The sequence below is a fragment of the Pecten maximus genome, chromosome 1 (genome assembly GCF_902652985.1).
Source record: "Pecten maximus chromosome 1, xPecMax1.1, whole genome shotgun sequence".
Lineage (NCBI taxonomy): Eukaryota > Metazoa > Mollusca > Bivalvia > Pectinida > Pectinidae > Pecten > Pecten maximus.
Genome location: NC_047015.1, coordinates 31,525,990 through 31,552,758, shown reverse-complemented (window position 1 = coordinate 31,552,758; position 26,769 = coordinate 31,525,990). Strand labels below are relative to the sequence as shown.

General features: G+C 36.1%; 1 protein-coding gene across 3 annotated transcripts; it reads left to right on the top strand.

Moving 5' to 3' along the window:
* Nucleotides 1–272: 272 nt before the first annotated feature.
* Nucleotides 273–25,353, top strand: LOC117330377 (ATPase family AAA domain-containing protein 5-like). Of its 3 annotated transcripts, none has more exons than XM_033888630.1 (19): nucleotides 273–538; nucleotides 1,073–1,206; nucleotides 2,352–2,492; nucleotides 5,880–7,136; nucleotides 7,437–7,780; nucleotides 8,016–8,088; nucleotides 9,551–9,917; nucleotides 10,651–11,024; nucleotides 11,559–11,697; nucleotides 12,554–12,757; nucleotides 14,961–15,146; nucleotides 15,807–15,973; nucleotides 16,771–16,894; nucleotides 17,505–17,809; nucleotides 18,089–18,247; nucleotides 21,053–21,616; nucleotides 22,900–23,480; nucleotides 23,818–23,970; nucleotides 24,901–25,353. In XM_033888630.1, the coding sequence occupies exons 2-19, from the start codon at nucleotides 1,144–1,146 to the stop codon at nucleotides 24,977–24,979; spliced, it is 5,280 nt and encodes a 1,759-aa protein (XP_033744521.1). In that variant the 5' UTR covers nucleotides 273–538; nucleotides 1,073–1,143; the 3' UTR covers nucleotides 24,980–25,353. The 3 variants fall into 3 exon arrangements, with proteins under 3 accessions (XP_033744521.1, XP_033744529.1, XP_033744513.1); XM_033888638.1 differs by having other exon boundaries at nucleotides 303–538; nucleotides 1,073–1,197; XM_033888622.1 differs by having other exon boundaries at nucleotides 305–517.
* The last annotated feature ends 1,416 nt before the right edge of the window (nucleotides 25,354–26,769 follow it).

The following is a 26,769-nucleotide window of genomic DNA, read 5'->3' as shown; positions in this document are numbered from 1 at the left end:
CTTAAAAATACAATAACATTTTAAAATTGTTCCCATTCCTAGTAAGATGAAAGATTTCTTAATTCATTTGTTTTTTACACACACACACACACACACACACACACACACACACATATATCATATGTATGTATATGTATTTTACTGAGAATAATGGTGCACGCTCCCCCTAGAGAACTATGAATAGGTAGATCTTTGGCTCCTTGTAAATTGTTTGAGTAGCCTAGGGTTTTCTTTCATAGATTGTCAGTATTCTAGAACTGACAGTCTACCTGTTTAACAGGTCCTATTGTAACCACTCTACTGACTTAGAGGCCTTTAGCAATTCTAGTTTATGATAATATGTTATATATTGCTTCTGGCAGCAGGTCACAGACCCTACAACCAAGCATCTTTTATAATATGTTTGTCGGCGTCAATGAAAAGCTCAAAATGAAGGTGACCGCCGACATATTTACTTAAGCTTTCTTGTCACTTAGATTGACACACACTTTCGCGCCAACATGGACGATTCTGAAAGGTACACAAACATTCGAGACTGGTAAATATTATAATAATCAAATCGAGCTGTTTTACAGCTATTTGAATAACAGAAATGTAGATGATTTGTTAAATTGTTTATTTATATCCATCAGGTAAAGCTCAAATATATTACAATGGAGCGTACGTGTCAATATTTATAACGTCATCTCGCCTTCAGTCCAAGCCAGCAGGGCCGAAGTCGGAAGACTCAATTGTCTCAACGTGGTTAAATTTTTGAAGCAACACCGATTCCCACTTTGTTTAAATCTCGTTAACATAGTTGTCAGTACAGAATCCTTTTAGTCTCACTGTCAAAAGTGAAATGATCATATTCATAACCATTTAGTTGTAAATCACCATGTCATGTGATAACTCAATTGAATATGGGAATCTTTGAAAACTCTGAACGGATAATTAATATATTACAACGCTTGAGTTTTGATAACATTGGTATCGAATATTACATGAATATGTCATAAATTTTTACAACGCTTGAGTTTTGATAACATTTGTATCGAATTATTACATGAATATGTCATCAATTTTGTTACAGATATATTTGATTAAGAAGGATTTGAACACTTCCTAGACAGTCGTCCTGTCTCGACACCCATTTATAAATTCATGTTGGGTATCACAATGGATGAAGGCGCGACAGAGAGGGAAAATGAGCAGCAGGTAACTGAAGTAAGTGTATTATTTCAGGTGATCTTCAGATAGGACATTTCATATCTTTACAGCCTGGAGAGGAGGGTGTGTGTGTCAAAAATACAATGCAATGTCCAGACTGGGACTCGAATTGGGTCCTCTGAACTCTAAACAAACGCTAGCGCTCTAACCATTTGAGCAACCTGGCCACCACTGTTAGCCCAGTACCACCTCTGCAGGTATTTAGTTGGGACCAAATGTAGCAGGACAGGAAAAATGCAATGATCAGAACAGGACTTGAACCCTGACCTCTCTGAACTCGTAGACGGACACTGAAGCAATATTTTGAGATTTTAGATCTGACATTGTATAAATGGAGGGTGTGGCATGATTGGGCCAAAGAAATCTAACATTGTTTGGATGGAGGTTGTGGCTCCCCTGAGGCCGATGGGGCGGTTTCCATTGGGGAAATTATGGTAAATCTTCATAAATCGCTACTGGTCCTGAACAACTAAATGGATTTTGATGAAATTTGGACTGGAGAATTATTTGACAATGTTGAATGACTTTGAAATACTTTCTCTTTTTCAAGAATGACAGGATTCATTCAAACTATAGTTTGAATAATTGTTCGGAGCAGTTGAAATGTAGGAAAATAGTTGAAATATAACTTAAATTAGAGTATTTTGCCATAATTTCTAAAATATCCAGGTGAGAGATACAGTACTACCAGTGCAACTTTGTTCAAAGGAATGACTTTCCAAGATCACGCGGTCAAATGTGATTAAATATTTGAAGCACTTCTCAATAAACAATGGTCCAAGGGCCTGATATTGGGCCTGTAACATGCTGGGATAAAGGCCCACATAAATGACATAGGTCAATTTCAAAGTTGCATTAATATTAGGTGAGCTATAGTTGTACAGGCCAATCAGGCCTCTTGATTCGTCTGGTTTAATTTCTATTGAGTGTATTATAACTTGGGTCCGGTGATTCATTGATAAATTATTTCAGTTGTTACTTATTTATTTAAATGGCCAAGATTAATAAACCTGTTCCATGGGATTTAGACTTTGCTTCTTTCCAAGCATAGGAATTTATCTAATCTATTGATACTGGTCAATTATTGCCTATGCAAATGTTTATTCCACACATTAATTCAAAAACTCATTCATTTTGTGTAGATTTCCAATGAATTGCAGTCTCCACAAAGGTCTATTCTGGATTTCTTCAAATCTCCAGACAAAATCAAACCTGCCAAAAAGCCCACCAGTCTTCTATCCTACTTTGGAACTGCACAGCAGAAGGAAGCAGAACAAAAACAGGTCTCTTATGTCATATACATTTTACTTTTGATTTATTCAGAATCACAGTAATTTACAGGTATGTTTTGTTAAACAGTAATGGTAGTCTCTGGGTATATTCAATGTGTTTATATTTAAATATAAAACATATTTCACATATTTTGGTGATGATTGTTTAAAGAAATTTCGATTTTTTCCTTAATAAATAAACTGTTTGAGAAATGGTGCTGATCCATTTATTTTGAGTATTGAAAATTTTGTACAGAGCATAATTTAAAGAAAACTTGCAATAGCAATACAGAGCAACCCGCTTATTTGCATAGCCCTTTTTCCATGACAAAATATGCAAATAACCGGAGTATTCGTATAGGCGGAGTTGGGTTTTGGCCCCTCTTATACACTATGTAGATCGTCAGGTAGGTACTCAAAACGGGCGCTATATGATTGTTTACGTTATTTGCATTAAAAACATATTTAAAAAAAAACATTATTTAAAATATAAGAGTAAATACGAAATAAATGGGTTGTTATTCTTTGTAAATGTACAAATATTTGCATATACATTTGTACTTCATCGTTTACTACTTGTCACTCCGAGTCTGTGGGTCCGAAATTGGTCATACACGCGTGGGTTGGCACTACGATGTACAATGTGATCGTTTCAATAAACATTCATTATCGTCTTGAGATGTGTTTTGTTCCTGCTATGAGTATATTAGTTGTTTGGTCATAGATGATGAACTGCTTAAGCAATAGACTGTCTTAAATGACCGTGAGATGTGCATTGTCGTTTGGGTTTGTTTTGGAAAATGGCGCACACACGCAAAGAGTTGTCGTTCCTTACACATATGCCCCAACAATGCAACGCGCCTAGTAAACAATCATGGCGATCGCAACGTTGCCTCAGCGAGTGTTCAAGTGCACAGAACACAGGTTTGGATCGATGCTATAATAAATAAACAAATCTCATCAAAAGATGAGACATATCAATATTTTATTCAGTAATTCTTCTTCACAATGCTACTGATATGGTCTGGATAATAACTAAATGTCGATACTGATGCATCGAACATAACCTGTTTTGACGAAGTGGGAACCAATGATTAGATAACGTTGTACATCGTGTCGAATCAATATGTAAGTTAAAAACACTTTTCATAAAACTTTTATAACGGGAAAATCACAAAAATTCCCTAAAATCAATTAAAATTTTTCGATTTTTTGGAATTTTTATATGCATATAAGCGGGAGTCTGTGTTTTAGTCGATGCAAATACACGGGATTAAAATACTAAGATAAAGAAGAAAAAAATCGGGACCTGAGAATTTTATGCAAATAAGCGGGATATTCAAATAACCGATATGCAAATAAGTGGGCTCCTCTGTACTAGTATGGCGAAGTTTGAGGTTTAAAAAAACCAAATAGAAACAATTTCTCTTTAACATATTTTTGAAAAAAAAATCTTCTGAATTATGATGAGTACATACAACATACACATTTAACAAGAGCAATCTATTAATTTTTAGCTCACCTGGTCTGAAGGACCAAGGTGAGCTTATGCCATACCGTTGCGTCCGTCGTCCGTCCGGCCGTCCGTCCGTCGTCCGTCGTCCGTCCATCCGTCAACAATTGACTTCTTCTTCATAACTGCACATCAGAATTTGACCAAATTTGGTCAGAAGCATCCCTATGGGTAGGGGACTCAAAATTGTACAAATGATGGGGCTGACCCCCTGGGGGCCTCTGGGTCGGGGCCAAAAGGGGTCATTTTTGCGCTATTGATATAAACGACTTCTTCTCTGAAACCAAGCAATGGCTATCACTCATATTTGCCTGGTAGCATCACTATGGGGTGGGGATTCAAAATTGTACAAATGATGGGGCTGACCCCCCAGGGGCCTGAGGGGCGGGGCCAAATGTGGTCTATCTGGCTATATTGATACAAACGACTTCTTCTCTGAAACCAAGCAATGGCTATCGCTCATATTTGCCTGGTAGCATCATTATGGGGTGGGGATTCAAAATTGTACAAATGATGGGGCTGACCCCCCAGGAGCCTGAGGGGTGGGGCCGAATGTGGTCAATTTGGCTATATTGATATAAACGACTTCTTCTCTGAAACCGAGCAATGCCTGTCACTCATATTTGCCTGGTAGCATCACTATGGGGTTGGGATTCAAAATTGTACAAATGATGGGACTGACCCCCCAGGGGCCTGAGGGGCAGGGCCAAATGTGGTCAATCGGGCTATATTCATATAATTTACTTCTTCTCTGGAACCAAACAATGGATATTTCTCATATTTTACTGGTAGCATCACCTTGGGGTAGAAATTTGAAATTATACAAATGACGGGGCTGACCCCCTGGGGTCTGAGGGGGGGGCCAAAAGGGGTCAGTTTTACAGAATTGATATAAACGACTTCTGCTCTGAAACTAAGCGATGGATATCGCTCATATTTGCCTGGTAGCATCACTATTGGGTGGGGATTTAAAATTGTACAAATGATGGAGCTGACCCCCCAGGGGCCTGAGGGGCGGGGCCAAGAGGGGTCAATTTGGCTATATTGATATTAGCGACATCTTCTCTGAAACCAAGCAATGGATATTGCTCATATTTGCCTGGTAGCATCACTATTGAGTGGGCCTTCAAAATTGTACAAATGATGAGGCTGACCCCCCGGGGGCCTGAGGGGCGGGGCCAAGAGGGGTCAATTTGGCTGAATTGATATGAACAACTTCTTCTCTGGAACTAAGCAAGGGATATCGTTCATATTTGCCTGGTAGCATCCTTTTGGGTAGGGATTCAAAATTTTATAAAGGAAGGAACTGACCCCCACTCCCCCCGGGGTGCAGAGGGCGGGTTCAAAAGGGGTCAATTGGTTTAAACAACTTCTTTTCTGAAACTAAGCAATGGATATCACTCACATTTGTATGGTAGCATCCCTATGGGGTTGTGCCAAATGTTAATTTTATTTCATGGATTAATGCATTTTTTGACATAAAATCCTCACGTACCCATATAAAATGCCTATGATATATTGACATAGCAATACCAGTGACAAATATACTTAATCATCATTCTTGTTTCATATCTCATGAAATCCAGGTGAGCGATACAGGCCCTCTGGGCCTCTTGTTTTCAATTTAGGTATGAAATATTTTAAATTGAACATGAAATTCCATTTAGTTTGCAGCAAGAGCTGTCTAAAAAAGATGATTTGCACAAAACATCTGATTGTTATCAGATTATATATACAATATCATTTATTTGAATGAAGAACACTTACCAAATAAAAGATATTATCGTTAGCTCTGAAATTCACTGTACATCCCAGTTTTTAATCTATCGGTCAAAATAATATTTCTGATAGACACTATAATAAGTTTTCTTTTCTTTTTGTTACAGCATGAAAGTTTAAATGGAATTGAAAAACAAAATGGCAATCTTGTTGATAAGAAGGGTGAGAAGGGGCCTGGTAAGAAACGCAAGCAAAAAGACAGAGATATTGAAAAAAATGATGGAGATGATTTTGAGGAAGACCAAAAAGGAAAAGGAAAGAAGAGAAAAAAGAGTGATGAAAAAGCAGAAGGAAAGGATAAAGATAAAAAAGAAAAACCTAGCATGAAGAACTCTAGTTTGGTGAATGGAAATATTGATCAGAGTACCAGTAATGCTGAATTAAGTTCAGATTTTGAAAGTAAACATAAAACAAAGGAAAGAAAAAGTAAAGAAAAGGGAAAACCATCTAAATCTGTCTGTGAAGATGGAGATGTTGGTGATCAACAAGAAAACTTAAATTCTGACAAACTAAAAGTGAAAAGTGCACAGAAATCAGCTGAAGCTAAAAAGAAATTGTCAGAACAAAAGAACAAAAATAAACAAATTGCAGCTACTACAATTTCAAAGGAATCCAAAAAGGCTGAAGAAAATGAGACGAAGGAGAATAACGAAAAAGAATCAGTTTCTGAAATGTGTTATGAAGATTTCATCAAAAGTTTAGATAAAGATGTTTCTAAAACTGACAGTCGTGAAGACACAGAACCTACTGTCCTAGAGAATTTAACTAATGATAAAATTGAAGACGAAAATGTAGATGAAGAGACTGAAAGTAAAGAAGATCTGTATATCAAAAACTATCCAACCATTTCTAATTTCTTTAATAAGGTTGACAGGTTGGCTGCACCAATTGCTGTCACTGACCCAAAAGTTCTTGGTAAAGTGACTGTCAAGGTGGATGTACATTCTGAACCGTCCCCAAATAATAACACACTTTCTGACCATGTACAAATCAAAGCATCACCACATTATCCCAAGAAAGAAGAGGAAGAGATTGAACTCATTAGTTCAGAGACCATAACGATAGATTGTACACCTTCAAGCAAGAAATCTTTATTTGGAGTGAAAAAGGATTCCTCCGATAATGTAGAATTTGTGAAATTAGAAAATAAAATTGAGGGTTTAGCAGAGAGTTTGTCATCCTGTGAGGACAGCTGTATGTCGGAGGACAGCAGTGTGTGTGTTGTGGAAGAAGTTGAGGATGCTAGCATCTTGGAGAGGAAGAAATGTTTTCTTCAGAGTGCCACTGTGCCCGAGGTACCAGCTAAAACCACTCAAGTTACTCTCAGTTTCTCTAAGGGTGGACTCCAAGTACAAAAACCAGTGGTAAGTAGTATACTAGCTTTTCTAACTACCTACTCTATGTCCATATTTTTCTGTCTGTACAAGATACATATTCTACTTAATTAGGATCTATATCCATATTGAAGAAAGTAAAGGTATATCTTGAGAATTGTGAAAAGGCAGAATACCAAATTTCTTATATAAAAGTGATATTGGTGTGCTTAAATACCTTCAAATAAACTGTTTTGAATGTATACTGAAAAAAAAGTATTCAAGGATATAGGCTACAGATTACATGAACAGAACAATATAATAATGTAACTGTTTATTTGTCCTTCCTAGAAACCAACACACTCGACAAGAGTAAGGAAAAAGGACTGTCAGATCATGGACCATGCTCCTGTGTTTGAAAGTACACCCAACAAGAAGTCTAAAGCTTCTAGGAAATCAAAAAAGACCATTGATCTTGATGATGACAAGGAGAACAAGAGAAATAAAGGTATGCCAGACAAAGCCAGAACTGCCAGCAGGAAGTCTGCAAAAGAAAAGGTGAAGAAAACAGCAGTGATGGAGAAAATGGAGGGTGTTGTGTGTGATCGCAGGTCTTCACTTCGGTCCCGTTACCGAGTTGCAATAATTGGTGCAGACACTGGGAAAAAAACGCCCATCAGATTGAAGTTTAACAGGTGAGATTAGATATGATGCATTGCTTGTACTTACATAAGGTGGGTATGTAGGTAATATAAGAAAATAGATTATTGTATGTATTATTTCTCAAGTTAATGGAGCAAAGGTTCAGGTTTTCAAGGTGAAAAAAGTCTGGACAAATGATAAGCAGTAAAAACAATAATATGCAATGTAATTCTTCAAGCATTTGTTACTTAGCAGAATTTCTAAATCTGATAATTTGTTTATATACAGGTACAGCAAGAGCAGCAGTAGTGGAGTAGAGGATGGCGATAACTTCACTCCTCGTAGTTCTAAACAGTCCAAGGTAAAACTAAGAAAGACACAATTAGGTGTTCACAAGCTAATTTACGTAAATAGTTGAATAACAGCATGTGTCTGTATGGTTTGTCAGGAAAACATGGTAAACTTCAAAAGAAAACTTGGAAAGGTTGTCTGTTCAATGTAGGGAAAATCAGCAAACATCTCATTCAATGGAAACAAGTTTGGCTGTAAAACGGAGGAAAAATCCATCAGAGTTTGTATTTTAGCCCATCATCATCAAATGATGGACTGATTAAACTGCCCTGGGTCAATGTTCTGCCATCCATCCAGAACAATCCTTGTAATCACTTTTTCTTGAGAATATTTATTGAATTGGACCAATTTCGAGACTCGGATCAGAAAACAAGATGGCTGACTTTCAGCCATTATGAATTTTTCTTGGTAACTGAGCTAATGCTGTACCCCGATGTTGGTGTTGGCATCCCACCCCAAGACTTTTGAAGTTTTTGGGGTAAGTTTTTGGATAGCTTGTAAGTGCAAAAATACACACCTCACACTCTTCTAATTTGGTGTCTACATTTATTGGAGGTCTAGGAGTGATGCTATGGAAAAATCATGCAGAAAATTTTTTTGATTTTTTCGCATTTTACCATTTTGTGGATTTTTTTTTTGTCACCAAAACCCACTTAAAAAGTTTTTGGAGGAAGTTTTTGGAAAACTTGTAAGTCCAAAGTATACACACACACCCTTCTTATTTGGTTTATGCATCCATTAGAGATCTAGGATTGATGTTATGGCAAAATTGTGCAGAAAAAAAATGGCAATTTTTTTTCGCATTTTGCCATTTTGTGGACTTAACTTTTTTGTTACCAAAACCCACTTTTAAAGTCTTTGGTTTTAAGTCCAAAACCATATGCCTCACACTGTTACAAATTGATTGATGCATTCATTGAGGACTACATCTGACATAACTGCAAAGTACATACATAAAAAATGAGTGCATAGTGTGATTGCTGCTGCTGGTGATCTTTGCAATCACTGATTGTACTTGTTGTTATCGGTTTTCCAATTTGTTAGGGCAGGCACTCATTAATAGTGATAGGATGCAATTTTTAACATGTTTTAGACTTTACAAAATTGTTTAACTCCATTTCCTTCAATTCAAATTGTTTCACAAACAAATTTCTAGTTCACATTATTGAATTTGTTACTTTTGTGTATTTTCTAAATAATTAAATCTTGTACAAGTTTCGAAAATTCAATGATGTGCCACCAAACTAGATGTACTGTGTATAAGAAATGTAGGGATTGGAAGATTTGTCTTAATTCTGATGCACAGAGGAAGCTGCTAACAGTAGAAGCTAGTTTAGTAATTTTCTTGTTACTGTTTCTACATGATGGCTGTCAAAGAAATGAAAAAAAAATCTAAAAGAAATTTATCTGATAGTATATTTTTAGTGAATTCTGTATCAAAATATAGATTTGGACATGTTTTCTTTTCAAAGAAAAATACCAAGCTGTCTAAAGCTAAGGAACTGCTACAAAAGGCAAAACAGAAAAATTCAAAGAGCAATAAATTCAAGAAAGCAAGTAAGCGGCCCAAGCAATGTGCAGAAAAGGATGCAGAGTCTTCAGATGATGTCAAACCTGCTAGTAGAAGACGAAGCTCTAGACTTTCTGACAAATTCTCAAAAGAATCTGTGGTTATTGTAGACAGTGAAGGTAGCGGCGATGAAGTAGATGGTTGTTATGACAAAACTCCTAAGGGCAAGAGTAAGACAAAATCAAAAGGAAGCAAATCTACACCAGCTAAATCTACACCCAACAAAGGGACACCCAGCAAGGGCAGAAAGACACCTTCAAAAAAGTCAGGTCTGTGGATATTTTGATATTTGAAAAAAAAAATTTTAATGACCTGTTAATTTTCTGTCTTGCGAAGAGTTGAGAGCAATACTTATAGATTCATTGTGTAAAACAAAATCTGTTTCTCCTGATGTATTTCTAAGTATTGAATTCAATCAGCATTAAAAGCTAACTTCATATGAAATTGATATGTTGAAAAAACATTGTTAATGAGAATGTTGCCTAAGTAGTACCTACCAGGATTCTTTCATCTTGTGCTTTAGCAAAATTAGGATTTAGACATGGGTATTAGAGTTAACTATACAAACACATTGAGGCGAAAGTCGAATCTATCAACTGTATGTGAGCCTCTGTGCACACATAATGTTTTATCAATATACTTGTGAAGGTAGTTAGCTTTTAATTTGACAATTTTTTCAACAATTTTCAATGTATAGTAAATGTCAAAATACAATTATGACAAAAAAACCCAACTAAATCACATGTCATTTAAGTGATTAGAAATTTTTTCAAGACATAAGTTATCATGTCTCACAGTCTGTACCTATCTTTTGGCATATTTTAGAAATACAAATAATACTCAAGGGCGAAAATTACCAGGTATACAGTAGTTCTTTATTTCCAAATATTTATTTTGGTGTGAAGAATGATATATTAAGACACAAAATTTTGAATACATACTCAGTTAACTTTGATTAATCAATTATTTATATATATTTTGTATATTTTGATTAATCAATAGGAAAACTAGCCTCCATCTTTTTGAGCGGAAAAGCTGCCAAGGAAGAGAAGAAACTGGCAATAGTGTTAGATCCAGAGGCTGAAAAATTAAAGCGTGCATTTCTGATGAGTGGGGTACCAGATGAACTACGACGTCAAGCAGTAACTAACGATGTTGTGATTGTTGAGGACTACCCACCCCTTCCCACCATCAACCACACCCAGCAGAAGGAATCAGAAATGACTAATCAGCATGGTGTCAAAGTTTGGGACCTTCTGGATATTACTCTTCCGAAACTGGGTGCGGATATCGCAGGTTTTTCTGATAAGTCACTGGAATGGAAACAAGAACTTGTTAGCACAGATCCAATCATCTGCGACTGTAGTCGTATCAGGGTTAGTCATATTAGATAGTTAATATGCAAATCTTGTCCATATAAAGCTGTCAGAATCTGATAACATTAATTAAGACCAATTAAGAAAAATTCTAATATACCAAGATATCCACGATAAACAACACTTTTTTGTCAGTGTAGTACAATCAGCAATACTTTGTCAATAGCTATGCAGTATTATATATATATTAACTGTTGTAAGTTTCTGAGCTGTAATTTAAGTAAAGCGTTTTCAATGGAACCTTATACTGGAATTTTTAGTTGCTTTAATACAAAGTGTTACACTCTGCACAATGCTCATCTCTGGTATAGATAAAGACAGCTATTTTCAAGAAAATTGATAATGCAGGTAAGGCAAAAAGATTTTTAATGCTATACACTCAAGATACTTAAAAATTTTAATTTCTTTCTTTCCTGAACTTTTAAAAGTACTAAGTAACCAGTTCTTTATAATACCATTTTTTGTCGGAGGAAAAAGCATGCTACCTGTGTGTTCCTAGTAAATATTTCACTCACAAGTTTGGCTTTATTGTAGGAATTCCATAAACATAATAGAATAGAGGATGGAGATGTTGAGAAGATTTTAGCTGAGATATCGTCGTATTGTCCAACCTACCCAGCCAGGAAGGTCTTCTCCGTCCTCAAGATGAAAAAGGACGACTTTGAACAGGAAGGTAGGTAACAGAAGTGTTTATCCAGGAATCACAGACTAAAACATTTTCATTGATCACCTCTTTGTGTTTTTTGTCTGGCCTGTGACAAAAGTAGCAAAGCAAGACTATGTGTTACTTTCCCATGGTCAAGACGACAATTTCAAACATTTACCAAACTTGGTATATAGTTACATCATATAGTGAAAATCTTATCTCAAACCCCATTCATAATTTACAGTCCACTGACTCTGAACATTAGGAATGCTAGGAATCTGGACTTTTAAAGTTTTGTGTTTAGCTTAGTTTCTCAAAAAGAGTTGATGTGATTCCAACCAAACCTAGAACATAGTTGTATTTTAGAATGGACACCTCATACACGATCAAGATTACATGAGCTTAAATATCTTGCACTATTTTTTTACTAAAAAATGTAGATTTTGAGAAATTTATATACATGAATAATCTTTATTGCTTCTCCATTTGATTTACAAGTTAGTTTATAGTCAAATGATTTCTATGATATATTAGATGTTTACTCTTCTCACTCTTCTGAATAGAGGTAAAATGATTGTGATTTTGCAAAATTTGATATCTGTTTTTCAGTGCATCAATATTTACATATCTCTAATGTATACATAGTGCTTCCATAATATGAAGTTGAGGTTTCTTTGGTTAAAATATTTATCTATATCTATACAAAATACTTTTACAGTGTTGAAGTTATTGTTATTTTAACCAAGGATTACATTTCGACACAGAATTGCCTTCATGTAATGAACAAGTTTTCATCCAATTTCATGAAATACAGTCTTAAATTTATTGTTGTTTATTTTTGACCAAGGGTAACAATTGAATACCAAATTTTCAATAATTTTAGCCAAGGAGGCAGAGCAGTTGGAAAAGAAAACGGACACACTGACAGCCGAGGAGAAAAAATGTGAGAAGGCAGCACCTCGGCGAAGCTTGAGGAAACGTGTGAGCCTTGAACTACCTCAGGTTGTAGAGTTGGGAGGAAGCCCTCCCCTCCAAACAACTGGAGATGTTCCATCTTCTGAGGACACAGCCAATAAACTGGAAACAGGTATGCCAATAGGTCAATAATGGGTAGTGTTGGGGTATATATACCAGGGTATGTGACTGGAAACAGGTATGCCAATAGGTCAATAATGGGTAATGTTGGGGTATATATACCAGGGTATGTGACAATAAACAGGTATGCCAATAGGTCAATATTGGGTAGTGTTGGGGTATATATACCAGGGTATGTGACAATAAACAGGTATGCCAATAGGTCAATATTGGGTAGTGTTGGGGTATATATACCAGGGTATGTGACAGGAAACAGGTATGCCAATAGGTCAATAATGGGTAGTGTTGGGGTATATATACCAGGGTATGTGACAATAAACAGGTATGCCAATAGGTCAATATTGGGTAGTGTTGGGGTATATATACCAGGGTATGTGACAATAAACAGGAAACAGGTATGCCAATAGGTCAATATTGGGTAGTGTTGGGGTATATATACCAGGGTATGTGACAATAAACAGGAAACAGGTATGCCAATAGGTCAATAATGGGTAGTGTTGGGGTATATATACCAGGGTATGTGACAGGAAACAGGCAACAGGTATGCCAATAGGTCAATGGTGGGTAATGTTGGGGTATATATACCAGGGTATGTGACAATAAACAGGAAACAGGTATGCCAATAGGTCAATGGTGGGTAATGTTGGGGTATATATACCAGGGTATGTGACAATAAACAGGAAACAGGTATGCCAATAGGTCAATAATGGGTAGTGTTGGGGTATATATACCAGGGTATGTGACAATAAACAGGAAACAGGTATGCCAATAGGTCAATAATGGGTAGTGTTGGGGTATATATACCAGGGTATGTGACAGGAAACAGGCAACAGGTATGCCAATAGGTCAATGGTGGGTAATGTTGGGGTATATATACCAGGGTATGTGACAATAAACAGGAAACAGGTATGCCAATAGGTCAATAATGGGTAGTGTTGGGGTATATATACCAGGGTATGTGACAATAAACAGGAAACAGGTATGCCAATAGGTCACAATGGTGGGTAATGTTGGGGTATATATACCAGGGTATGTGACAATAAACAGGTATGCCAATAGGTCAATGGTGGGTAATGTTGGGGTATATATACCAGGGTATGTGACAGGAAACAGGTATGCCAATAGGTCAATGGTGGGTAATGTTGGGGTATATATACCAGGGTATGTGACAATAAACAGGAAACAGGTATGCCAATAGGTCAATGGTGGATAGTGTTGGGGTATATATACCAGGGTATGTGACAATAAACAGGAAACAGGTATGCCAATAGGTCAATGGTGGGTAGTGTTGGGGTATATATACCAGGGTATGTGACAATAAACAGGAAACAGGTATGCCAATAGGTCAATAATGGGTAATGTTGGGGTATATATACCAGGCTATGTGACAATAAAATACCACAAAGTATATATGGCTATTTACCTTTCGTCTCAAAATTTTGTTTATAAGTTAAAACTGTTTGTTAAATCTTGATTCCAATCTTAGCCTTTTATGGATTAGCAAATTACTAAACCTGTTTTACTGATAATGAAGTATTCTGTCACTCAGTTCTTTCCAATAATCCAATATCAGTGACTTCTCACCACAAAATGGTCCTCAACATAAAATGTTAGCCTTCGTCTGTCCATTACAGATTAGATAAGGAGGTGTTGCAGTGTTTGTCATACAAACATAAACTCAGCAGTAGCATGGCAAATTTTCCATGGATGTTCTTTTGGGGGGTGGGGGGAATGGATATCAGTGCTGTGTAGAATTGAAAATTGATTTTTACGCCCGCAATGAAATGGGGGGGCATATAGTGTTACCCATGTCCGTCCTGTCCCATCTCTCCCCATCCCAATGCATGTAACAACTAACTAAATTCAAATTTTGGATTTTGGCATGTTTTTACTTCAGATATACTTTGTTTAGCTCCATTTCTGCAAAGAAGTGACTTGGTATACATGAATATATAGATTAATTTTTTGACTTGTTGCTGGCAGCAGTGTATTTTTTAAATAGAATTTTGGAGTAGAAAACAAAGAAATGTGGTTGTGCTGCCTTTGCTGATAAGAAAACTAATACTGGCACTAATTAACTAGAAAGAAAAGATTAGATACCATTTTATGAATTCCAGGCTTTAATTAATTTATCATATTTCATGAAAAATTGAAAATTAAAATGATAAAATTTGGTGATTTTGTTTCTGATACAGTGCCTACAGTGAACTGGACTGACAAGTATCTCCCGTTACACTCTGCGGAAGTCGTGGGTAACACAGCAAAGGTGAGAAAGTTACACAGCTGGCTGGTAGAATGGAAACAGAGACTGGACAAAGAAGCTCGAAAAGCCAAGAAACTGGAGCTGAAACAGAATAAAGGGAAACAGAACAAAGAGTCTGGTAAGATGGATGATTTTGGGATCATTATCTGTTTTTAACAATTTAAGACTACAAAATATTTGTAGTATTGGATCCAATTCTGTTCAAGGTGATCTGTTATAGATAATTATTCAAATATGAATACTGATTTGTGTTATGAAGAAGAGCAGTAGGACAGTTCACGTATTGCTCTACACTCTACTATACTTTTTTTCTTCAAAGTTTTGCTGTTTTACAAAACCTTTGAAGCAAGAAAGGTTCATCTTGTACATATATGCATATGTACTTAACACCAAAGTTTGTTAGTGCTCTAGTGACTTCATTCCTTGAGGGATTTTAATCAGACTTTACACAATGATAAAGGATAATAATATCTTAGATAAGTTTCGGGGGTTTTGGGTCAAGATCAGAGTCACTGTTACTACTTTAAGCGGGGACCAGTAGGGACATTATGCTTGATCATTTTACATTCTTCATATATTGTTTTGAGATTTGTATCTATTCTCAAAAAAGCAAAAATAGAACTCCTTGACATTCTATTTAGTGGATTCGAACACTGATTCTAAAAAAATGTCAGTGCTCAGAAAAAAAATGATGTCCCTGTTGCTCATGATTTACCCAGTTTGTGGTCACGCAGATTTGATGGTTAATGGTGGTAAATGTGTATTTTATTGAGTACAGGTAACAGAGATGACTGGTGGAATGACGACAGTGACTTTGACCTGGATAGTGATGACAGTGACGATGAGGAGGACGACCGCCTTTGCAACACTGCAATGTTGTGTGGACCAAGTGGTATTGGTAAAACTGCCACTGTCTATGGTCTGGCACAGGAGCTTGGCTTCAAGGTAGGAACAACGGATTCTGATCATCAAACTTTCATTGCTTCAGATAATTCAACCTTTCTGTCGTCGTCCACACCAATATTAAGAAGTTGTGTTTTAATTGTTAGAAGTAAATTAGCTACCGTAAATAGAGATGTTTTGGCTGTGGTTATTTTGGTACATTTGGCACCTGTCTTGAAAACGCCAAAATTGAACGCACGTTATAACATCAGTTTCAAAATGCTGAATATAGGCACACACGTATTCTAGATTGGTAATCAGGTAATATGGCTTTATTTCAGTGAAAATGACTTTTTGTTGGCATGTATCCAAAAAACATTTTGTTTTGCCACTCTTTAATTAAGATGTAGTTCCAAAAATTTGAGTTAATAATGTTGTAAACTGTTGTTATAAATAAATAGTATTGGTATAAACATAGGCACTGCTTAATATTGTTGCTCAGGTAATTACTTGTTTGTATTTTAAACAAAACTGGTTGGTCAATTGTTTATAATTAGATAATAGGTTGTACAGCTAATATTAAGACGAAAAAAAAACGAAAAAAATACAGCTTTGAAAGAATTTTTGGTTGAGCAAGAAATTTGGGTCAATTGGCAAGAATGAAGAAATTCTCAAGTTTTGGTAACTTCAGTAAACAATGTACTTAAACAAAGTAGACAAAGCACAGAAGACTAAGCAAGATTTTATGAAATACTTGTTATCTATAATTAGGTAAAGGAATTATTTTAGATAGAATATAACATTGTACATGGCTTGAATATATTTCTTTCTGGATTTTATATGTTTTAATTTGTTACCAGGTGTTTGAAGTAAATGCTTCCTCGACTCGAAACGGCAAGCGGATTCTGGCACAGTTGCAAGAGGCAACACAATCACACCAAGTGTCTCGGGGAACGGACACACCCACAAAATGTCCACCCTCAAGTGAGTGGGAGCAGATGCAGATTCCAAAGAAGTTAATAATCAGATTCCTTAGGCTTAATACCTTTGATTCTTTTGTTTTTTGTAATGAACATTTTAGCACACAGCAAATATGTTCTCTTGTAGTACAATATTACATTCTTTCAATATATTTCTATACAATTCTACCATTTTTAGCTGGCCAGGACGCTATACCCCTGTTGTAAGTGTCATCAGTAGACAGCTATGTAAAAGTTTTAATAAACAGTGTTGTGTCAATACTGATGATGGTACGGCTTAGGTATTTCACAAGTGTGTTCCTTTGGTGCTACATTTGCAGACCTGCTGACCTTGGCCATGACCTTTGAACTACTTTTAAAAAACTAACCTATGCCACAATATATTAGCAGTACGAGTTCCTTGTCATAACCCTTTCTATTGGTACCAATTACAGACCTACTGAACTTGACTTGACTTTTGACCTACTTTAAAAAACAATTTTAAATTTCAACCCATTCTGTGAAATACAACTATTGTTTACTATGAATGTGAAAAATATTTCAATGATTGATTAATCTTTTTAAAAAAAGTATTCATATAGTACAGAAAAAGTGATTTTATTTAAACATTACAGAAACCGCAAGTGCATTCCAACCAACTACAAAAATACCTTCAGCATTTTCAAGTTTCTTCAAACAAACCAACTCCTCCAATAAAACCGCATCAAACAGTGTGGGGAAGGAAGCAAAGTGTAAAAATGAAAAAGAATCTGGTAAGCTAAAAAAACGAAAGAGGGATTTGGAAACAGCACAAAATCTGGATGAGAAAACACCTAAGAAGAAAAACAAGATGGCAAAATCTGAAACTGCTATTCCTATTGACCCCAAGGCAGACGGCAGTCTAAATCTCTCCAGTACGTCTCTGATTCTGTTTGAGGAGGTAAGTGTGGAATAAGTTATAATTATCAATGTTGTTTAGGTATAAACTCTTGGTACTGTTGGCACGAATGTCTAACCCAAAATATAAATCAACTTAGTATTTTTATTTTGTGAACCACTGTTCCAAAGAATTGGAAATTACATGCCTAGTTTAATGCATTATCTAGAAACTTCTCAAAAAATCAAACTATTGTTCCTTTTTCACTAGCATTAGATAAAAGTATTGTATTAGTATTTTGTAAGTGAACAGTAAGAGGATAATGTAACTTATTTTCAACAGATAGATGTTGTGTTCCCCTCCGACCATGGGTTCTGGGCAGCAGTACAACAATTCATGGCTACTACAAAGATACCTATCATACTGACCACAAGTGATGCAGGTGTAGTCAATAAATTTGATGGACGCTTCGACCACTACCGCTTCAAGACGCCACCTTATGTAAGATTATTTGATTTGATCATTTGGATGTATAATTTTGTATCTTTCCACAAGTTGAATTATTTGACAAATTTGGAGTTAAAAATGCAGTTTATGTCTGGTAGCGACAAATAGATATTGCGAGTAATAGGTGTTACTCTGTATCAGCATTTCTTAACTCAAAATGGCACATGGAATATGTATCTATATATAACCATCCCAACACACATTTCGGATTAAGAATTTTAACAAATATTACTGTTAATTGGAATAACTTAATTAATTGGGCCATGTTAATGTTTTCCATTTAGCTTGGTATTGAGTTTATCTTATACAAACCTGGATTAAACTTTCATTTATGCATGAGCATCCCAACACCCATTTCAGATTTTGAATTTAACCTGGTTTACTGTCATTTGGACTTTGCTAATTAATTATACAATGTTAAATTTTTCTGAATAGCTGGAGTTGAGCTTACTTTCTCACATTTTATTAGGTCACCTGAGACGAAGTCTCAAGTGACCTATTCTAATCGCCTTTTGTCCGTCGTCGTCCGTCGTCCGTCGTGCGTCCGTAAACTTTTTACATTTTCGACTTCTTCTCCAAAACCGCTTAACAAAATTCCATGAAATTTGGCAGAAAGTTTCTATGGCTGAAGGTCAACCAAAATTGTGAATTATATGGTCCCCACCCCCCAGGGGCCTGAGGGGTGGGGCCAAAAAGGGTCAAATTGACTAAAACTTCAAAAATCTTCTTCTCTACTCTCGGATATGGTGGAGTCAAACACTCTTTATAGATGAAAGAGTCTTGTGGTGCTTTACCAAAATTGTAAATTGCATGACCCTGGGGTCTCACGTTTGCCCCTGGGGAGGGGGTAAACTTTACTATAGTTTATATAGGGAAATCACATTTTTGACTATTATTTGTTGGATTTGTATTGGAATTCATTCTAACTTGGTTCAAATTATCAGCATGGGATGACACTTTGATGGTATGTACATGTTGGCCCTAATTGACCCCCAGGGGCTGGTGGGCGGGGCCAAAAAGGGTCAAATTGACTAAAATTTCAAAAATCTTCTTCTCTACTCTCAGATATGGTAGAATCAAATACTCTTCATAGATGGAAGGGTCTTAAGGTGCTTTACCAAAATTGTGAATTTCATGACCCTGGGGTCTCACGTTTGACCCTGGGGAGGGGGTAAACTTTACTATCGTTTATATAGGGAAATCACATTTTTGACTATTATTTGTTGGATTTGTATTGGAATTAATTCTAACTTGGTTCAAATTATCAGCATGGGATGACACTTTGATGGTATGTACATGTTGGCCCTGGTTGACCCCCAGGGGCTGGTGGGCGGGGCCAAAAAGGGTCAAATTGACTGAAATTTCAAAAATCTTCTTCTCTACTCTCAGATATGGTAGAATCAAATACTCTTCATAGATGGAAGGGTCTTAAGGTGCTTTACCAAAATTGTGAATTTCATGACCCTGGGGTCTCACGTTTGCCCCTGGGGAGGGGGTAAACTTTACTATAGTTTATATAGGGAAATCACATTTTTGACTATTATTTGTTGGATTTGTATTGGAATTCATTCTAACTTGGTTCAAATTATCAGCATGGGATGACAGTTTGATGGTATGTACATGTTGGCCCTAGTTGACCCCCAGGGGCTGGTGGGCGGGGCCAAAAAGGGTCAAATTGACTAAAATTTCAAAAATCTTCTTCCCTACTCTCAGATATGGTAGAATCATATACTCTTCATAGATTGAAGGCTCTTCAGGTGCTTTACCAAAATTGTGAATTTCATGACCCTGGGGTCTCACGTTTGACCCTGGGGAGGGGGTAAACTTTACTATAGTTTATATAGGGAAATCACATTTTTGACTATTATTTGTTGGATTTGTATTGGAATTCATTCTAACTTGGTTCAAATTATCAGCATGGGATTACAGTTTGATGTTATGTACATGTTGGCCCTGGTTGACCCCCAGGGGCTGGTGGGTGGGGCCAAAAAGGGTCAAATTGACTGAAATTTCAAAAATCTTCTTATCTACTATATGTTAGAATCAAATACTCTTCATAGACTGACCCCATTAGGACTGATGGGTGGGGCCAAAAAGGGTCAATTTAGTTGGCCAAAATATTTCAAATCTCAGGTGACCGTTAAGGCCCTTTGGGCCTCTTGTATTTTGAGAAATCCATTGTAGCAGTAAAATCTTCAAAAAAAAAAAATACAATAAATACCACACATTGACTTAATCTAAATGATATGCAGAAGTGAAGACAGACAAGACTTTTACGTGTAATTCTTTTAATATTTTGTATTAAAATTAATTTGAAATGGTACCACCATTAAAAAGGTTTGTTTCCAGATGTGCTTAAGATGTCTTCTGTTAGCAAAATGTTTCATTTCATAGAACAGATTTCATAAAGAGACATTAGATTGACAGGGTTTTTAATTCAGACAAAACCAGGAATGAAACGGATGAATTAAAGATAAATCTATATTTCATATAGATTATAATTATAAATGTTAAGGATTGATAGCAAGTAACATACAGTCACACCTTGTCATCCCATAGTCAAAATGCTTAAAGATATCGAAAGGATTCAAGGTAATAAATCATATTTTAAGTAGAATTAACTGAATTTTAAAAGTTAAAAAGGGTCTTCGAATTATTATTGAGATATAATGAAGTTTGACTGTAATTTAAGTAGTCCATTTCATAACTTATACAGTAACATGCTTACAGAGCAAAATGTCCTTCCTGTGGAGAAAATGTTATGTGTTTGAAATATATATATGAAATCATTTTTTTCAGCGAAATATAGCTGTTTATCTACAACTGATGTGTCTTGCTGAGAATGTGAGGACTGATTTCTTTGATATGTACAATCTTGTGTCACTATGTTGCGGTGACATTCGTCGATGTGTCCTCTCCCTTCAGTACTGGGTGATATCAGGTGGAGGTGTAAAGGGCATGCAACGCACCATACACAGGACATTGAACATACAACCAATGTCACAAAGTGACAAATTGGTGGAAAACGGTGTACTAAATCCAGGGGACCTTAAGAACAAAACGACCTCGCCACGGAAACAAGTGTCCAGTACCATGGATGATGATGATGATGATGACTTTGTTTGTCTGAAACCTGTCTGTCAAAAGCGAAGTACAAGGTTCATCAGTGATGATGAGGAGTCTAATAGTATGCCTCCGGTACCTCTACGTTATAATCAGGATCTTGTTAATGGAGGGAGTAAAGAGATAGACTCGGAGAAAGAACGACTTCCACTGGTACATCTCGGACATGCAACATCATTACAGGGTCTGATGCTGCAGGGCTATGACAGTGTTATATCTCTTCTGAAACAGATGTTGGAGGTAAAACACTTTAGTTACTGTGAAACCTTGATTACCAATCCTTTGCTGTATAATCTTTAATGAAAGACATTTTATAATGGCAGAGTGTGTAATTGGATATCAGGCGGTTCATAGTTTGGTTGGAGCATTTAAAGTATGTGATAATAACCGTCAGTGTCCTGTACAACAAAAGCCCCTCTCTCCTGTATCTCCTTATCCATGCCTCATATTGAAGACTTTAGGCATACACACATTCTCTTAATAACTTCTTACTGGTTTTGTTTCTTTCTTATTTTCATTTTAGCAGTTGTTAATCTTTTCATAGACTGATTGAGTTTTCCTCTGTTGAAAACTAGGCCATCACACAAGTGCTTATGTTCCACCTTGGTTACTCTGTCTGTTAAGTATATGGGTGAGCCAGATTTAATTGTAAATAAGCTAGTAGGATGCACATTAGAACTACATGTACTTAGCCAGTACATATATTACAATTGCCAATGCATTTCTGTTAGTTTTAGCCAGTAAATATATTACAATTGCCAATGCATTTCTGTTAGTTTTGTGGTAATTAGGTTTTATGGAAGTACACGTTCAACCTGAATGAAATTAATCACTAGCCTTACCTGTCTCAGCGTGTTGTATATATTGCCTTGTGTCATCAAACAGCATATGCACCAATGAGGACAAAGTACAGCATGATATTTTTGACATCCTACAACAGAATTCCAACACTAAAGGGTGCTTATCCGGTTACTATTTGGTTAGTCAGTTATAAATTTGGCATTTTTGCTGACTGTTTTAAAAAGAATTTTATGTTCAAATTGCCATTGGCCTCTATCCACTCCACACACTGCCATCTGTGACATGACTGTACTATGTACAAAGTTCTATGTAGTTGGTAATATTGGCAAGGGACTTGATTTTGCTATTTTAGAGGTCCTTGAATAAGGCCTCAAAATTTAATGCCTAGTGAATATAGAAATATAAATGTATGGAGGTGTTTGCTTCAGAATGTGTACAAGGCCCGTTTTATAATACCAGCAAACTAAGTCCAACAGGTACAACCATGAAACATTAGACTCATGATTTTTTTACAACTATACAGTAAAACTTTAACTGCATATTTAAAAGTTTGCATATTGATTATCATAATTCTTTCATATAAATAGAAAGTATGTTTTTGATCCTATCAGGTTAATCTTTACACATTTTACTGTAGTTATATCGACTAGAAGGTTTTACCTGTGTTATCAATGTTTAAGAATATATCAAACTAAATAAACTTTTTATCAATGATATTCCAGGTTGGTGATGATAGTTTGGTGTGGTTGGCGAGTCGGGTTTGTGATCAGTACCGGTCACTGAAGTGTGATCTCTTGTATCGCCACCACCTAGCCGTCCTCCCACTGACCACCGTGGAGGCACTCCCACTTCAGCCCACACAAACCTTGGTCAAAAAGAAATCACATCGCAGGATAAAAACATTTGATCTGTATGATAGTGAAACCTCTAATGATGGACTAGGCGAGCAGCCAATGGAATGTGAGGTGGCACAAAGTGAAACTCCAGCCAAAACAATAGATCCAAAAGAATCAATATTGATCAAGAAATCGCTCAATTCGTTTTATAGTTTTTATGACAGTTTATCTTTAACAGACTCTATGTCGGCATTAGAGGAAAGGTTAGCAGTGTCACACGACAGGTCTGGGTCCAAGTTTGACTCTGGTCTCCTTTCAGATATACAGCTTTATAGTTGTAGGAGATTGTACAAAATGCATGAGGCAATGAAATCAGAACTCCTGTCATCAGAACACATCTGTGTGCCCATTACACGCGACACACCCAGGGTAGAGGAGCTTCAGGGCAAGGACCACACAAATTCTAGGTAGGTATTAGAAAGATAAACTTATATAGATATTATGTTATTGTGTTATCTATGGTACTGTTAAACCGATTCTCAATGAAAGGAAGCTGAATTTTTGATAGCATTCAAAATAATATTACACTTGCAAAACTTTTGTGTCAAGGGTACACCAAGTGCATCAAAAATGATGTTCATTCATTCTTTTTGTGTGATCTTTTGAAAAGAAATAAATTTGACAAAAAATGATAGACTTGAATCACTGTTGTGATTGTGTAAAAATATAGAAATATTACTGGCTCATATGTTTAACAATCTTGACATACATGGAGAAAATTCAATAAACTTTCATACTTGACAGTGTTGACACACCCACCAGTAGAGCAAGCAGTAATGTGCGAACTAGTCTACCCCTTGGAATCACTACTAATGGAGTTCACCAGGAATATCTACCTACTCTCAGAGCTATATGTAAATCGGAACAGTTACGGGAACAGGCAAAAATCAAACGACGGTATGTATATTACAACCAGTAAATTCTGGATCTTGAAAAAGAAGAATATGTAAAAATAGAACGAGGTAAAATTGGGGATTTATCCAGAAACAAATCTCGTCCCTGCACTTAACAATGTAACGGGTGAAATGCAGTTATGATTTGGAGAATCTGAAGTTTTATTAGATAATATGATGTTATATTATCTATAGAGTTTTGATAAAAGTAGGATTCATAAAATATATTCAGTGTATTAAATTCAATTCTGTGTTTGATTAAGTAAAGATTGAAAGTGGGTAATGTGTAAGACGAAATAAAATTGATAACTTTTTTCTCAGGCAGCATCCCAATGGGGTAGGGATTCAAAATTGGACAAATGGTGGGCTGAAGGGCGGGGCCAAAAGTGAGCAACTTGGCCATATCGCTATAAACACTTTTTTTGTAGTGTTGAAACTGTTGAGATACCCAACCCATAACCATATGCAGCATCGTTGGCCACCATGAGATAACCACAATCCTGTTGTAGAAATAGGCCCTTGGGTCTTTCATCACCCCTAGGGGACTTAGTTATTTAAACACAATCATGTAGAAACAATCCTTGGGGTCTTTCCACTCCCCAAGGGAGATTTGACTGCATTTCTGGGTTTTATCTTCGAAGCAGTTGAGTTCCCTTCCCCATAACTATATATAGTGTTGTTAGACATTTAACAAATAAAGCTACATATAAATACATATTTTGACGTTTGGTCAAATCCAACCAGGTGAGCAATACAGGCCCTCTGGGCCTCGTTTTGATTTAACTAGGAAACAATATATCACATGAGGGGCTTTTTTTTTTTTTTACTTTAAAGCAGATGAGGGAGGGCCTGAGAACCAAGTAATTTTTTTGAGGGGTCTAATATTTACTTAAATTTTGTATAAATTGATGAAGGTTTGAATACTTATTTACAGGTTTCAGCATTATTTGGATGGTATTGGATTACCCCTGAAAGACAACACACTGTCCGTTCTTTGTACAACATTCAGGTGACAAAAAGTGGACTGAAGCATTGCATTATCACTCATTTATTTGTACAATGGTCAGGTGACTCTGGTGTGCCGAATCACAGAATCAAATGTCAATTCTCAGACAGCAGGATGGAGGCTCCAAGTTAAATTCCTTAAAGTGATGCATCTAAAGTGTGCACCTATAGAAATATTGTATTTTCACAATTGTGGATAATATGGTATGCAGGGCTGATTTTGTTTTTGCAGTCCAAAGTTTTAATCTTTTTTGCTAGAATTGTTCTTTAGGAAATAAGAATAGATATGTTTCTTTTATTTTACTTTATGACAAGCCTTGATAAGGATTTTCAAGTCCTCTGTTAAATCTGAAGTTCGTTCAAGACTTATGCCAGAAATGTTATACAGAGCAACCCGCTTATTTGCATAGCCCTTTTTCCATGACAAAATATGCAAATAACCGGAGTATTCGTATAGGCGGAGTTGGGTTTTGGCCCCTCTTTTTCACTATGTAGATCGTCAGGTAGGTACTCAAAATGGGCGCTATATGATTGTTTACGTTAGATTTCTATTTGCATTAAAAATATATTTTAAAAAAAACATTATTTAAAATATAAGAGTAAATACGAAATAAATGGGTTGTTATTCTTTGTAAATGTACAAATATTTGCATATACTTCATCGTTTACTACTTGTCACTCCGAGTCTCTGGGTCCGATATCGGTCATACACGCGTGGGTTGGCACTACGATGTACAATGTCATCGTTTCAATTAACATTCATTATCGTCTTGAGATGTGTTTTGCTCCTGCTATGAGTATATTAGTTGTTTGATCATAGATGATGAACTGCTTAAGCAATAGACTGTCTTAAATTTCCGTGAGATGTGCATTGTCGTTTGGGTTTGTTTTGGAAAATGGCGCACGCACAAAAAGAGTTGTCGTTCCTTACACATATGCCCCCACAATGCAACGCGCCTAGTAAACAATCATGGCGATCGCAACCTGCCTCAGCGAGTGTTCAAGTGCACAGAACACAGGTTTGGATCGATGCTATAATAAATAAACAAATCTCATCAAAAGATGAGACATATCAATATTTTATTCAGTAATTCTTCTTCACAATGCTACTGATATGATCTGGATAATAACTAAATGTCGATATCGATGCATCGAACATAACCTGTTTTGACGAAGTGGGAACCAATGATTAGATAACGTTGTACATCGTGTCGAATCAATATGTAAGTTAAAAACACTTTTCATAAAACTTTTATTACGGGAAAATCACAAAAATACCCTAAAATCAATTAAAAATTTCGATTTTTTGGAATTTTTATATGCATATAAGCGGGAGTCGGTGTTTTAGTCGATGCAAATACACGGGATTAAAATACAAAGATAAAGAAGAAAAAAATCGGGACCTGAGAATTTTATGCAAATAAGCGGGATATTCAAATAACCGATATGCAAATAAGTGGGCTCCTCTGTATTTAAAAATTTGCTTGTCCACATAAATGAATTGGCTGCAGTTGATAGGATTTTAAGATGGCAGCATCCATACATACAGAGAATATACAACAGGGCTATTCAAGGTATTATAGAATACATTTGTATTTTATATTCGAGCATATGGTACTATGAATTCTGCAGATTTTTCGGTTGTCAATAAGCTGATGTTTTAAAGCAGGTATAGAATTTGATTGATACATTCTCCAGAATCACAGCTAATAGTTATGTCCAGAATTTATATTACCACATGCATGCACAGCAATATCAATTTAACAGCATGCATTGACTGATTTACTTTCTATCAACT

What these genes read in the sequence shown, in the direction of transcription:
- LOC117330377 (XM_033888630.1), top strand. Translation starts at nt 1,144, where the DNA reads ATGTTGGGTATCACAATGGATGAAGGCGCGACAGAGAGGGAAAATGAG. An exon ending in AGGAAGCAGAACAAAAACAG is followed by an intron (nt 2,493 to 5,879) that starts GTCTCTTATGTC and finishes TTTTTGTTACAG; the next exon opens with CATGAAAGTTTAAATGGAAT. An exon ending in AAGGACCACACAAATTCTAG is followed by an intron (nt 23,481 to 23,817) that starts GTAGGTATTAGA and finishes CATACTTGACAG; the next exon opens with TGTTGACACACCCACCAGTA.